The sequence below is a fragment of the Acartia tonsa genome, chromosome 5 (assembly GCF_053477335.1).
Source record: "Acartia tonsa isolate MP-2025a chromosome 5, ASM5347733v1, whole genome shotgun sequence".
Taxonomy (NCBI): Eukaryota; Metazoa; Arthropoda; class Copepoda; order Calanoida; family Acartiidae; genus Acartia; species Acartia tonsa.
In genome coordinates, this window is record NC_137264.1 from 14140056 (window position 1) to 14155547 (window position 15492).

The following is a 15492-nucleotide window of genomic DNA, read 5'->3' on the forward strand; positions in this document are numbered from 1 at the left end:
TTTTTCATAAATGAGCTTATATTTTGCACTAATGAGCCCATTTTTCAATTATGCTGGCAAACTATTGTGTTTGTTTTTGCAGAGAGAGAGAGAGAGAGAGAGGGGACAATGGAATGTTTATTACACAGTCCCCAAAGTTTTGTAATAACGTTTTCAAATTTGTTGGCTAAACAACTTTGGGGACTGTAGTGAATTTAGTGAATTTTGATTGTTTTATTAATAAAGTTGAGCATCAATATGTTTAAACACAGATTGTAATCTACAGAAGGGGTAATTTTGTGTATCATCATTGGGAATGTACATCAATATGCCTCTAGATCCCTGGTGTTTTGGCTAATTTATATAAATGCAGAGATAGAATATGAATATATTTTTCTTATTAGGATTTATTTTAACCTTAATGTCATGTTTTTGGTTTATAGCAAAGTTCTTCTTTAGAATCTACAATAACATTGAAACATGATAGTTGTTTTTTTAAAACACCTATGATTGGTAGTTTATACATGGTAGAATCATTCTATAAATTTCAAATTATATCACTAGGGTATAATCATAATAACAAACATGTTGGTATTTTGCTATTTTGACAAACTATTCTATTAATTCATTGAGTTTGTTATCCTTGTTAAATGTAATTAATCAAATATTTATTTTCTTGTAGGCTCAGAAGACCATACGCTTAGAGTTTTTCGTATAGAAGATGGAGTTGGAGTTTACACACTTCATGGACATTGTGGACCAATAACATCTGTCTTCATTGATAGACATAATCATTCTGGTGAGTGTACTCTTTGCATCCTTTTATTCATTTTTTAAAATTTTGTTAGATTTCATTTTTTGCTTTAAACAGCTATTTAGTGGTTATATAATTTGACATGTAGTAATTTCTTAACTTTTTTACTGCTTGCTTAGTTTATTTGGGAAATATTAATTATTCTTTTAGAAAGTATCATTTAACTGTACTCTTTGGATTTTGTAAAGATAATATTATAATGAATTATTTTAGCTGCTGGTTCAGCTTCTCAGGATGGAATTTTATGCATGTGGGACCTTCTGACTGGTGCTTGTGTATACAGTGTCCAGGCTCATGACAGCAGTGTCTTGTACCTTCAATATTCTCCCAGTTACATTATTTCTTATGGTCAGGTAATTATACTCTTTGTATCATGTGTGTAGCTTATGACAGCAGTGTCTTTTACCTTCAATATTCTCCCAGTTACATTATTTCTTATGGTCAGGTAATTATACTCTTTGTATCATGTGTGTAGCTTATGACAGCAGTGTCTTGTACCTTCAATATTCTCCCAGTTACATTATTTCTTATGGACAGGTAATTATACTCTTTGTATCATGTGTGTAGCTTATGACAGCAGTGTCTTGAACCTTCAATATTCTCCCAGTTACATTATTTCTTATGGACAGGTAATTATACTCTTTGCATCTTTATTAGAATCTTTGTATCTTGTGTGTACAATTATATTATTTCTTATGGACAGGTAATTAAACTCTTGTTGTAAACATACTCTTTGCATCTGGTATGTACTGCTATAGCAGGAGTTTGTACCTTCAATATTCTCCTAGCTATATTATTTTCTATGGTCAGGTAATTATACTCTTTGCGTCTTTATCTAACTCTTTGTATGTTGAATATACTTTTTAAACATACACTTAATGATTTTGTGTACATTATCATGGACTAATTTTATGATAGTAATATCTTGTACCTTCAATATTCTCCCAGTTATATTACTTTTTATGGACAGGTAATTATACTCTTTGCATCTTGATTAAACTCTTTGTATCTTGTATGTAATGCGTTAGTATCTTTTACCTTTATTATTTACCCAATTTCATTATATCTTAATTCTAATTGACTTTATTTTTTACCTTTGTTTAGAAGGAATTTGGTCTCAAATCAAGTCTAAATTGTTTAATTTAGTGATGTATATGAATAAAAAAAGTGACTTAACACAAAATGTCTGTTGAGCATGGATACCCCCCCCCCCTCCCTTTTTTTTCTAAAATGGAAAATAAGGAGGTGCCCTAACCCTGCAGGGCTACTCAGAACTCATCCTAGGTATTAAACATACAAACGAAAAACCTACACGCCCACGCCTTTCTAATTATTTTTAATTTATGTCAGAATTTAATAAGGTACTTTTAGTGAAATGTATGAACAAAATAAGATTGAACCACTGATTAATGATTATTGATAACCTAATTAATTAAAGTCTTAGACTTATACATAAATTAATTTATTTTACTATTTAGGATGAAAAGATATGTGTTTGGGAGAGATATCAGGGCCATCTCATTAATACCATAAATACAGTAAGTGGATTTTTAACATCTTCTATTATGACGGTGTTTGTTCAAACAAATAATCGAATAGGACTAACTAATCAATATGATTTCATTTCAGATAGTGAAGCTACTCAATAATTAACTTTGTTTGTCCGTCATCCGTTAGTCCATAATACAGAAAAAAGTGATTTTCTCGACTGTTAATTTAAATACACTGCTAAATTTTTTGTGAACATTCCCAATATCAATTAGTATCCAGTATATAGTTCACTTGGTCCGTCAGTCTGTCAATATAAATACTAACGCACATGAAAACAAGTGTTTAGGTTTTGTGATTCTTGACATAAATTTTTTTTTTTTTTATGGCCAGTAAACATCTGCTTTTAAATCCCTTTTCCTTATTTTCATCCATGATTTTTTGTGCTTTGCTGCTTTTGGATGTTGTTACTCTTTTTCAATCTCTTAAACAATAATCAACTAACGTTTTGTTTAACATTTGACTTTTAGAGTAGCTTTACTTTTGAATTTTGTTTTTTGTATGGAATAAAAAGTTCTAAAGTGGTTCTCATATTCATATAAATGCTGAATATTGAATTGCTACCATGAAAAATTGCTCCCTTATCTCCAAATAGTAAATATATAGGTGCAGGGATCTTAAGGGATAAGACAATAGGCAATAAATGTATACACCTTCCTATTGATGTTATTCAAGATTACCCTTTTTGTATTAATATTGGTTGGAAAGTTTTGACACTACTAGTTTGAAACTAACCAATTAAAAATTAATAAAAGTTTTGCAGTTAAATAAGATAACGTCGTTATAAAATTCGGGTACATTTAATTTCCAGTCCAAAGTCTCCTCCCTCTCTGGTTAGTCTACAATAGTTAGGTTAGGTTAAAATTGGGACATTATTCTAATGAAAACATGTTCTTTTATTCGCTTTCTTAAATACTTTGGGGACTCTAATAAGATCTTGATTGGTTGATTCACAGTGTTAGTGTCTAAACTCTTTCGCCAATAACTTTAATTTTCAGATGGGGTTATTTATTTAATTATAATTGTTAGTAATCCATACAGGTTGGGAGCATAGGTGGAATCCCGTGTGGGTGGAATTCCAAAGGAACCAATACAACAGTGGAGGCAGAGTTGCATCTTTTTATTTCGGGGTTGTCAAATAGTTTTGGCTTGTGTCAAATGCCTTGGTAAAGTCTAAACAAAATTAATTATATTATTCATTTGTAATATCTAAAGGGAAAGAGGGAATAGAATAATCTAAAACTTTTTAAAAACTTAAATTTGAACTTAAATCAATATGAAACCATCTATCGACCATTGTAAAGCTCCCCCCAAAAAATAAATAGATAGATCTTTAAAAAAAAGCTAAAAATCTTTATATAATATGATATCATATATTATGAATTTTTAGTGTCAACTTTATCTAAGAAACTAAAGCTAAGAATCTCTTTGTAGCTGGATTAATAATTAACAATTTTAAGAAAGTTTTGTACTGGTCCAGGGCAGGATTAAGGCTGAAACAGGACTATGCAATCCTAAAAAATCAATGCTTAATCAATACTACCATTTCAGAGATCTTGTTTGATATACAAACAGACACACATTAAGATATATTTTTATGCAAGATTGAAAGTTGGAAACCTTTGAATAAAAAGTTTACACTTGCGGCAAATCATACTTGAAATAGAAAAAAGGTGATTCCTAAAGTCTAAGGTATAATTACAGTATTACAGTTTACTGTCCTTCTGTGTTAACAAGCTTCTTTGGTGTGATACAGTAGAGAAAATATACCTCTGAACTGGATTTAAAGAAAGGGAAAGCGAATAAATGCAATACAGGTGTCCTGACAAAAACTTATATTTTCAAAATCTAATTTTGGACAAACAAAACCCTACTCCCTATTTTTAGTTTTTGAATAAAGTATATATTTTATACCCTTTGGGGCTCTATACTCGGGGTGGTTTTTATAACCTATAATAAACCTAACCTAATAACAAAAGGTTTTTTTCTTCTTCAAGTTTTCAAAATATAAACTTTTTATATTTGTTATTGATATCTTAGTATTTATTATTTTACATAAATAAGAAACTTTAAGAAAAATTATACAAATAATCAAACCATGTTTAAAATTGACATATGGGCTGGTATTGCTAGGATTGTGATTAACTCTTACAAAAATCATCTTACCGAGTTTGAAATTGAAAGGACAATTCTTAAATGTCTAAATTAATGACATGCTAAGAGTTATCTGTTACTGACAGACAGAGTTATACAGTAGATGCGCAGTAGTTAAAGCTTCAAATAAAAAACTTCAGCCTTATTTCTATTATAATGGATGCATATTGGTAATGAGAATCCTCCCAAAACAATACTGACTTCTATCTTAAATTGCAGTCTAAACAATCAAAGTTTCCCTTAAATGCAGCTGATTAAATCCATTTTAAAATATTAGTCATAAGGATTAAGAAAATAAGCATTTTAATCATCAGAAATTATTAAAGAAATGTGCAAAAATTTTAAAGAAGATGTATCAACTTTTTTGCTTTTTATTTAAGATAGCTAGCCGGTTCTTTCAGTAAGTAGTAGATGTAAAATTTTTCATAGAATTCAGATATACAATCGTTTTTTTTGTAGACCTCTTATTTTTTAAGTAATTTAAGTTTTTTTAAAAAATAATTAAGTCGGTTTTAAGGTACTAAAACGCAACAAAATAAAAGAAGAAAATGGCCAGTATGAACAAATATAGTAAGATCTTTAATTTGACACCTTACTTTTAAAATTATGTTGAGTAATTATTGAAAAAATCAATTTTTTTAACCTCGGTTTAGTCAAAACTTTGAAGTAAAATATAATCTTCCACAGGCATAAAAAATATGGATTCATATATAACTTTAGAATCAGAAAAATATTATGAATCCATTGTAAGCTAAATTGAAAAAGCTTTATAAAACTATAATAAAAAATATAAGTTTATTTTAAGAATCATAATTTTCGGCTTTAAAGGGTTGAACAACTTGAAAACTTGAAACTTGAAATAAACCTAAATAAATATACATACAATGTAACAGATATTTTTTAAACACAAGAAACAATAAAGCATTTTTAACTGCATTGTTTTGAAGTTTATAAACAGATTGAAGCATATTTGTTCATAATTTTTCGTTCTTTACATGTTATGTAAGTATCACTATTTTCATTGTAGTATCTATTGTATATATTCTATGAACATTATCCTTTTTTTTGTCAATTCTATTGGTTGAGGTTTTGAGGTTAAGCTTCCTGATTAGTCAATTTTTGAGACTTCTGATTGGCTAGTTTAATAGTTACAATTAAGTGTTACCTGTAAAAAATAATACGTTAGGCCATTTTTATTATTTTTTTTTTTACTTTTTTCAATTTTGCTTACAATGGATTCGTAATATTTTTCTGATTCTAAAGGTATATATGAACCCATATTTTTTATGCCTGTGGGAGATTATATTCTACTTTAAAGTTTTGATTAAACCGAGGTTAAAAAAATTGATTTCTTCAATAATTACTCAACAAAATTTTAAAAGTAAGGTGTCAAATTAAAGATCTTACTATTTTTGTTCATACTGGCCATTTTCTTCTTTTATTTTGTTGCGTTTTAGTACCTTAAAACCGACTTAATTATTTTTTTAAAAAACTTAAATTACTTTAAAAATAAGAGGTCTACAACAAAACCGATTGCATATCTGAATTCTATGAAAAATTTTACATCTACTACTTACTAAAAGAACCGGCTAGCTATCTTAAATAAAAAGCAAAAAAGTTGATACACCTTCTTTAAGTATTTTATTAGCATTTATATTTTAAAATTGTAACACCTAGTGTAATAATTATGAACTAAAATGTTGCTATTAATGGGCAGATATTAGGAGGAGATTAAGGGGATTATAAATTTAACATGAAGGTGAGAAATCTTGAACATATTAGAAAGATGGGGGAGGTTTAGAAAGGGGAGGAGTCTTTAACATTTATCTCAAAAATAGGAGGGGGGGTATTATTTCAATTCTGAATGGGTAAGGGGTTTTAAATGTGAACCTTAACCTGGGGGTCTTAATAATATAGGAAGAATAAATTATGTACACCTCAAATGAATGAATTAAAAGGATATATATCTTACAATCTTTGATCATCCTCAATAACTCCACCAAAATAATATAAAGCTGTCTGTGATTACAGATATTGTGATTTTTTTTACATACTAAGAGATGGTTTATCTCCCCTCCCCCCCCCCCCCTCTCAAAAAAAAGGGTCCTTTCTTAAATTTCTATTTATGATTTGTAGGGCTTTTTTTATACCTAATCCGGTTTGTATACATCTGAAATAAAGCTAAATCTTATCTGCTAAGAATAAAATATATTTTTCCAAATGATAATTGGCTCACCCACAAAAAGTGTTTCAAGCCATAAGATAAATGCTTTATATATACTTTAGAGAAGAACCTGGTTCTTGTTTTACTGTCCCACGGTTTCTATTTGTTCTTTTTGATAAGGTCACTAATCAAATTTTAAAAAATATTAAATTAAATAGACATCAATAATTAAGAAAATAAAAATTTAAATAATTACAAATAATTAAAGTTCAAACATAATAATGATAATGACACATACTTATTAGCATTTTCATTTTAAAAAATTAACACCTAGTGTGTAAATTATGAACTAAAATTCTGCTGTTAATGGGAAGATATTAGGAGGATATTAAGGGGATTATATTTTTAACATACAGGTGAGAAATCTTGAACATATTAGAAAGTTGGGGGAGGCTTATATATAAAGGGGAGGTCTTTAACATGAAAACTAATAAGAGGGGGGGGGGGTATTATTATAAGGGTAAAGGGATTTAAATTTGAACCTCAATCTTGGGTAATAAGTGAAAGGACAATGGAGGAATAATTTATGTACACACCCAATTATACAAATGAAAGGGTTTAGGATAAGTTCTTTCTTGACCTGGGCTTGAGGCATAGTCATCTAAGGGAGGAGTGGGGTAAAGAAGTACAGGCCTCCCTTAAAAATAAATACAATTTATATTCCAATGTAACAAATTTTTCCCCAATTTAGCAGTCCCAAAAAAGCTTTTTTCAGGAAGGAGGTTTTACCATCCTCGAAAACTCAACAAAAATAATACAGAGTTTTACAAATATTGTGTTTTTTTTATATTCTAATATACTGCAAATGAGATTTTTGAAACCTGTCCCCCCCCCAAAAAAAAAAAAAGTTGACTGAGTCATATATAATGTTTCTGTGGGCAATGTAATACCAACACCCCAAATCAAGCTTCCTGAGCTAAGAATCAAATTATATTCAAATGATAATCGGCTTGTTCACAATTAGTGTTTCAAGCCTTAAAATAAATCTTTACAAACTGGTGTCATCACTGTGAGATTGCAGACAATGGTGTTTCATATTATACCCCATAATATTTTTTTTATTTTTGATATGTTCACCAGTCAACTTATATATTAAATTAAAAAGATCTCAATAATTAAGAAAATGAATTTTTCAATGACTAATTATAAATTATTAGATTTCAAAAATATTATTGAAAATTACACATGCCAACTTATTATCATTTTCTTTTGAAAATTTAACACCTAGCGTGTTAATTATAAACTAAAAGTAGCTATTAATGGGCGGATAAAAGAGGGGATAAAGGGCATTATTTATTTAACTTGATAACAATTGAACATTTATTAAAGAGGGAGGGGACTCTATAGATTTTCAGAACAATTGTAATCAATTGTAAACTCACAATGAGGAGGGGTTTTTATTATTACAATCTTTTCAGGGTAACAGAGATTGTGGACAAAATAAATCCACGTCTCGCAGTCGTAGCGGTCATGCGTCATATTGGAATTGTAACGCAAATTAAATATCAGTTTTCGCTGTTTGATTTACTATTTTTCTTCATAAGATAAAAGCGATGCTTGCAAGATTATTTAATTCGTTATAAAATAAAGATAATTTTTATTCAAATCGCAAAATCTGGGATCTGAAATTTGCAACACCTTTTCAACCTGAAAGTGGGGAAGAGAATAAGGAATGGGGTAGAACCGGTTATCAAAATGTTTTATTGTCTTGATTTTAATTTAAACTCTACCAACAGAGAGACCAATGTTTAATAAAGGAAAAGGGGAGAGGGACTTACTATTTAATGGGGTAGTTGCACTAAGTGTATTTAAACTTGAATTTAGTGACCTGCATATATTTTTCTGTTCAATAGTTTAAACTACATGTGAAGAACATATATTTGAAAGAATTTTAATTTTTACCAGGTAGTTTTACAAACAACATGACTTGAAAAACATATTTTTGGATAGATGCAAATTAATGGCTGTCCTGTTTTCACAAAAACAGCAAGATGACTATTTTAGTGGTGCATAATTGATTGTTATTTATTGTAATACAAAATTATATATATTAGATGGAATACATGTAAGTTTTGCTTCAAATCATTTTCTAAAATCTTCTATATGCAACTATTCCTTTAAATGGTAGGATTCTTTATTTAGAATCTCACAATAAGGAGGTCTTTTATATTTTTACAATCCTCTTAGGAGGAAGGGAGGGGGGGGGACTTATTATTTAAATAGGTGTAAAGAAAACTGAGGGTGAGGGGTGCTAAATCTTTAAATTTAGTCAAACCCTGGAATTTATGGGATAAGACAATGGATGATTAATTGATGCATAAATTTATGGGTAATTTACAATGGTTCGAATCCCCCCCTCTGGTTTTTTTTAATGGGAATATTATGTAAATAACGGCTAATTTAAAATTTTGCTGTTTTCCAAAGAATACTTTTTATTTTAGGAGGTATAGGAAAGGATGTAGGGGGAGGAAATAGAAATAGCCTAAAACTATACTAGGACCTTCAAGAAGCTTTTTTAAAATGTAGAACTCAAAAGGTGCAGTGGTTTTTGAGATCTTAATAGACAAACATGAAAAACCTAACTATCCTATTATACAAAGGTTTTTTTTCCATAGCTGAATATGTAGATTACTACTACTTCAATTTAAATCTTTATCTACTCTTTTTGGTTTTGGTAGTTTTAGGCTATTTTCTGCCCTTTTCTTACCCCTACTACCGCTTTTATAATATATTACAAAGATGAGGAAAACATTAGTTGCAGAACAATTAAGCAATCATAAAAATTAACTAAAAAAGATTTTGGTAAAGATCAATTTATCTACTGTTTATATGTTCCCCTTATCCCTAAAAATTATGCATACAGATGTGTTTGTGTGTATGTTTGCGTATGTGTGTGTGTTCGTATGCATTTTATCTGTTATATTTGATTCAATTCTATTTTTTTCTTTTTGTATATATACAGGTTGCCAAAAACTAAAATATAACCAGATTTGGTTTGTTATGTTATATTAAAATCTGTAGAAAAATGTCTGTAATACGATGCTATAGATGTGATTTATTGCTATGACTGAAAGCCATTTTTAATCTAGGAGATATTAATCATTTTCGAAGCCATACTGGAATAGTTATTTTTCGCATCGTATTATAAACAGCTTTCCGCGGATATAAAATGTACAATTACAAGATTAAAACCGGTTTTTTTTAGCCCCGAGATGCTGAAGGCACGGGCTAAAAAACTGGTTTTAATCTTATGATTGTACATTTTTATATTCGTAGAAAACTGGATATAATACGATGTTAGACATTTATTGTGGCCCCCCCATTTAATATGAGATGTATAGCATCTATACAATTATACAATGCCTGTCTGACTGTTAAAATGGATGACTTGTATTTTTTGTATTCGATGGTTAATTAAAGGTGTCATATAAAAAGTTAAATTAATTATAGGATGCTTAATATGAACATACTTATATTTTAAGACTTAATTATAGAGATGCTTTGCTTCATGACATAATTTCAAATCATCCTAGAAATCAATGTTCAAAGAATCAAGTTAATGGGCTAACTACATATATCATATAATAAAATGTAACCTCAAAAGCAAACTGTTACGGGAACCATAATGCCAAGTTTTTAATCGATAGGACAATTTTAACAAATTATTTTATTTTTCAGAGTGTAGCTGGGGACCAAAGTTCCTTAGAGTTTGTCCTGTTTACCCAAAATCTATTGGTTACCGGAAAATACGGGGCCCTAGTGGTTTGGGACCTTAGGTTATAGATAGATTGATAGATTGATGGATAGATAGATGGATAAATGGATTGATGGATAAATAGATGGATGATAGAAAGACAGACAGACAAACAGACACAAAATCTTTTGGTTACCGGAAAATGCGGGTCCCTAGTAGTTTGGGACCTTAGGTAATAGACAGATAGGTATATAGATAGACAGATAGAAAGACAGACAAACAGACACAAAATCTTTTGGTTACCAGAAAATACGGGGCCCTAGTAGTTTGGGACCTTAGGTAATAGACAGATAGATAGATAGATAGATAGATGGATGTATAGATAAAAATATAGATAGACAGACAGACAAACAGACACAAAATCTTTTGGTTACCCTAGTAGTTTGGGATCTTAGGTAAAAGACAGATATATGGATAGACAGACAGGTAGATAGATAGTTGGAAGAACAAATGTATAGATAAGTAGATAGAAGTTTATGATTAGATGAATTATTAGATAGCCATTAAAAAAGTGATAGTAAGAAAGACATAAAACTAAAAAAAAATTTTTATTGTTTTGATAATATTAGCATCGTATTACTACAGACAACTTTCACGAATATTTAAATAAAAATCATAAATAAATGACAGATTTGTTAGCCCCTCGGCAACATGGTTCTAATTAAGCTGGTTTTAATCTCATAATTTTTCATTTTAATATGCGTGGAAAGCTGTCTTTAATACGATGTGATAATAAACTATTCTGTCCTTTTTTTTCAGGTTGGCAGACCCAGTAAGAATAGTAAGGCTGGAAAAGTCAGATTCTAAAGAAAAAGTCAGGTAATAGCAAGTCTTTCTATATATAATTTATACATCTATGTTTATCCTTCTGTTTATTAAAATTATTGGTTAAAAGGTTTAAACCTTCAAAATTGAAACAAACAATCAAAGGAAAAAGGTATATGCAATCCTATCCACCCATGTATTTATATCCATCTGTCTATCTATCTATCAATATTCACAGGAAGGGAAGTGACATTGGGCTATTAGTATTTAGACACTAGCTTTGTTATACGTTGGCTTAACAAATTTTATTGAATTTGGATTGGTTAGTTCATTAAGTTTAGTGTCCAAACGTTTCAATCACCAATTGTAATCTACAGAAGGAGTAATTATGTCTATAATCATTGGGGATGTAGATCAATTTATCGGTTATTATCCTATCCCTTTAGATCCCCGGTTTATCCATCTGTCTATCTATTCTCTAGATTCCTCCTTCTATCCATCTAATTGCTTAGTGGATCAAATGAGTTATCTTAAATGATAACAGTGAACGATAAATTTATATACATCCAAAATGACGATTTTCCAATCTACAGACTAAAATTATTTGTTGAAAAGTTTGGACACTGCTGATTTATCGCAAACAATCAAGATTGTCTTTTGAATATTACCTGTTTAATTTACATTCCAATGTTCCCTCCCTCCCAGATGTCATCTGTCCTATCAATCTATCGGTATCCACATCTCATGAGATTGTGAAGTGAGTCTACTTAAATGGTGTTTCATCACTTCTGTCTAATATCATATCTACAAAAAAAATTACATATTCGCAAACCAATGCACAATCCTTTTTGTCTGTATCAAAGGATTTTGCTCATCGCTGAACCGATATGGTTCTTCTTTAAATGGAAACTGTTTATTTTTTTAAAGAAGGTTTATAACTATTTTGGGGAAGGTTACCTCCACCCTTCAAGAAAATAATTATCCCTCTAAATAAAAAATCTTTTTACTTTTTCTTTTTAAAACTAAAATTGAAATGGAAGGTTCGACTCATCTTCTTCCCCTTCACGTGATCCTTTAGTCCTCTAGGGGCAAAGTCGCTTTTGACATATAATAAAATTAGAGGAAGGGAGAGGACACCACTTAAACTCTGTGTAAAACTTTATTTTTCTGTATGCGTGTCAAAACTTACATAAAACTTCCGATGGAAAATTGGGGGCTGAAATTCTGTCTAGCCATAACCAAGCAGCCAAATTAATTTAAAGTAGCGACTACGTCTGGCCCTATAGGCCTCTAGGGGCATTTAAGGGAAGTTGGGGGAGTCAGAAGTTGACCTTTTTAGTTTTAAAAAGAAAAAAACTTTTTTTGTTGGGGGGGGGGTTGAAACAAACCTTCTCAGGACCTATAAGAAGCTTCACTTTAAAGGAGAAACGTATCAGTTTAGTGATTTGCCAGATCCATCGGTACACACAGACAGACATCCCTTTTTATATAGGAGTTTAAATTTTACTAATAATTCAACTGACTTGCGATGTATATTTAAATCAACAAAGAAATTATAAAATTTGTTCTTCAACCTTTTGTTCGGAAAGTTTTCATTTCTTTGAAAGAAAATAAAAATGAATAAGGAAAGAGGAAAATGTGAAAGAAAGTCAACCATGGGGTTTAAGCACAGCAGGGATCTTAAGGGATAAGACAATGGACGATAAATTGAAATACATCCCCAATGATAAAAACAAGAATACTCCTTTCGTAGAATAGAACTATTGGTTTAAACGTTTGAACACTACCATTTTTGAACTGACCAATCAAAATGCGGTAAATTAACCAATGTTCTAAGTCAAGGAATAAAACAAACTGGTTGTAAAACTTTGGGTACCAGTGTAATTAACCATCCAATGTCCCTTCCCTCCATCCCTGGGTTTAGGAAAACTTGTCACTTTTTCTGCTTATGGACGGAAAATTCATGGAAGTTTGGCTGGTAGACAGGGATCTAAAGGGATAAGACATAAGATGTACATACCCAATGTTAATACACAAAATTACCTCTTTTGTAGATTACATTTAGTGGTAGAAACGTTTGAATCCTCTTAGGTAAACATTGGTCCGCCTCCCCTTTCCTTTTACCCTAAGAATATTGTAATAATAAAAAATCTCCTATTGTCATAAAGAATTCTGCCATTTTAATAACTTAACTCCACCCCCCAGTAAAACTATGTTCCTTTACCATTATAATATGGTGATGATACCCCCCCCCCCTTTCTTCTGTTAATCTTTAGAGACTCCTCCCCTTTAAACTAGAGTCTCCTCCCTCTATAATAAATGTTCAATTGTTATCAAGTCAAATAAATAATACCCTTAATCTCCTCTTTTATCTGCCCGTAAAGACCAACATTTTAGTTCACAATTAACACGCTAGGTGAAACATTTTAAAATAAAAATACTAATAAATTTGTGTTATTTTCAATATTATGTTCGAAATCTATTTATTTATCATTATTGAAACATTTAGTTTCCTTATTATTGAGATCTTTATAATTTAATAGATTTTTGAAGTTGAATAATGACCTTGTCAAATATAACACATAATTTAGGTAGGGCAGTAGAGTATAGACTTTCAATACAGCTGACACCAATTGTAGTAGAAGTGTGGTTTATTTTATGGCTCGAAACACTCATTGTGGGTGAGCCAATTATCAATTCTCAATCTGATGATTAGAGTAAAACACTAGAGGGAGAAAGAGTTAAATAACTGTATCTCCCCATCACATCAACCTGGTGCAACCTTTCTATTGGGTCATTGAAAATCAACCAATGATGTCGCTTTTATAAACACACCCAGTAGCAGAAAATTATTTAGAAGCAGACGAAAAATGTCATTGAAAATGGGAGGGAGGTAGTTAGCTGTATACACATCTATACTTTAGATCTGTTATCTGATGGATACAAACCAGTTTAGGGTTTGTATCACATTGCCCACAGAAACATAGATAAAGATGTAATACTTAGTCCCAAGGACGTCCATGCTTTTTGATTTTGGGGGGTGTGGATTTTTTTTATTCTGGTGGAAAAATTTGCTTTTGTGGGGGGGGGGCATAGTTACGACTCCTGAAATCTATTTGGAGGGGGGAGGTAATCATCCCTTCCCCTTGGACGTTCCTGCTCAGTACTCTTTTTTTTGTGGGTAGGAGGATAAAAATATCTCATTTGGTGTATAGAGTGTAAACAAATATTGTAATAATAAAAAACCCTCCTTGTTGTGAGTTTGTCATAAAGAATCCTGCCATTTTTATGGATTAACCCCCTCTCCCGCCCCCCCCCCCCCCCCCGTAAAACTATGTTCCTGTACCATTATATTACGGTGATAATCAATAGAGACTCCTCCTCTTAAAACAAGATTCTCCTCCCTCTTTAATAAAATGTTCAGTTGTTTTAAGTCAAATAAATAATACCCTTAATCCCCTCTTTTTTCTGCCCGATAAGATCAACATTTTAGTTAACAATTAACACGCTAGGTGTTGCATTTAAAAAAATGAAAATGCTAATAAATTTGTTTAAATTTCAATATTCTGTTTGAAATCTATTTATTTATCATTATTGAAACATTCATTGTCCTAATTATTGAGATATTTTTAATTTAATAGATTTTTGAAGTTGATTGATGACCTTGTCAAAAATAACACATAATGTACGTAGGGCAGTAGAGGAAAGACTATCCTCGTAGGCTGTCACCATGTGTGGTTTATTTTATGGCTCGAAACACTCATTGTGGGTGAGCCACTTATCATTTGGATACAAATTTAATTCTCAATCTGATGATTAGAGTAAAACACTAAAGGGTTAAATAAGTGTATCTCCCCCTCGCATCAACCTGGTGCAACCTTTCTATTGGGTCATTGAAAATCAACCAATGATGTCACTTTTACAAACACTCCCAAGTAGCAGAAAATAATTTAGAAGCAGACGAAAAAGGTCATTGAAAATGGAAGGGAGGTAGTTGACTGTATATACATCTATACTATAGATCTGTTCCATCACGAACACTTTAAGCTGGTACGCAAGGTTTGCGACCCTAATAATTGAATATTCGACCCATTTGGCTACTCCCTGACACATTGCCCACATTAACATTGATAAAATGTAAGACTCAGTCCCAAGGACGTCCAAGATTTTTGATTTGGGGGTGGGTGGGGTGGGGTAATCAGCCCTTTATCCCCTGTCCCTGGTCAGTCCTTTTTTTTGTGGGTAGGGGGATAA

At 30.9% G+C, this 15492-nt stretch overlaps 1 protein-coding gene across 5 annotated transcripts in view; it reads left to right on the top strand.

Moving 5' to 3' along the window:
• SCAP (SREBP cleavage activating protein) overlaps window positions 1-15492 on the top strand; it is a 58746-nt gene that overhangs the window by 40914 nt on the left and 2340 nt on the right. For all 5 annotated transcript variants that reach the window (XR_013879533.1, XR_013879534.1, XR_013879535.1 and 2 more), the window contains 5 exons: window positions 662-778; window positions 1007-1146; window positions 2272-2331; window positions 10398-10495; window positions 11233-11292. Coding sequence is in view for 2 of the 5 variants with exons in the window: in XM_080160384.1 (XP_080016510.1) it covers window positions 662-778; window positions 1007-1146; window positions 2272-2331; window positions 10398-10495; window positions 11233-11292 (475 nt within the window). In the remaining 3 variants the exon portion in view is untranslated. The remainder of the gene's footprint in view (window positions 1-661; window positions 779-1006; window positions 1147-2271; window positions 2332-10397; window positions 10496-11232; window positions 11293-15492) is intronic.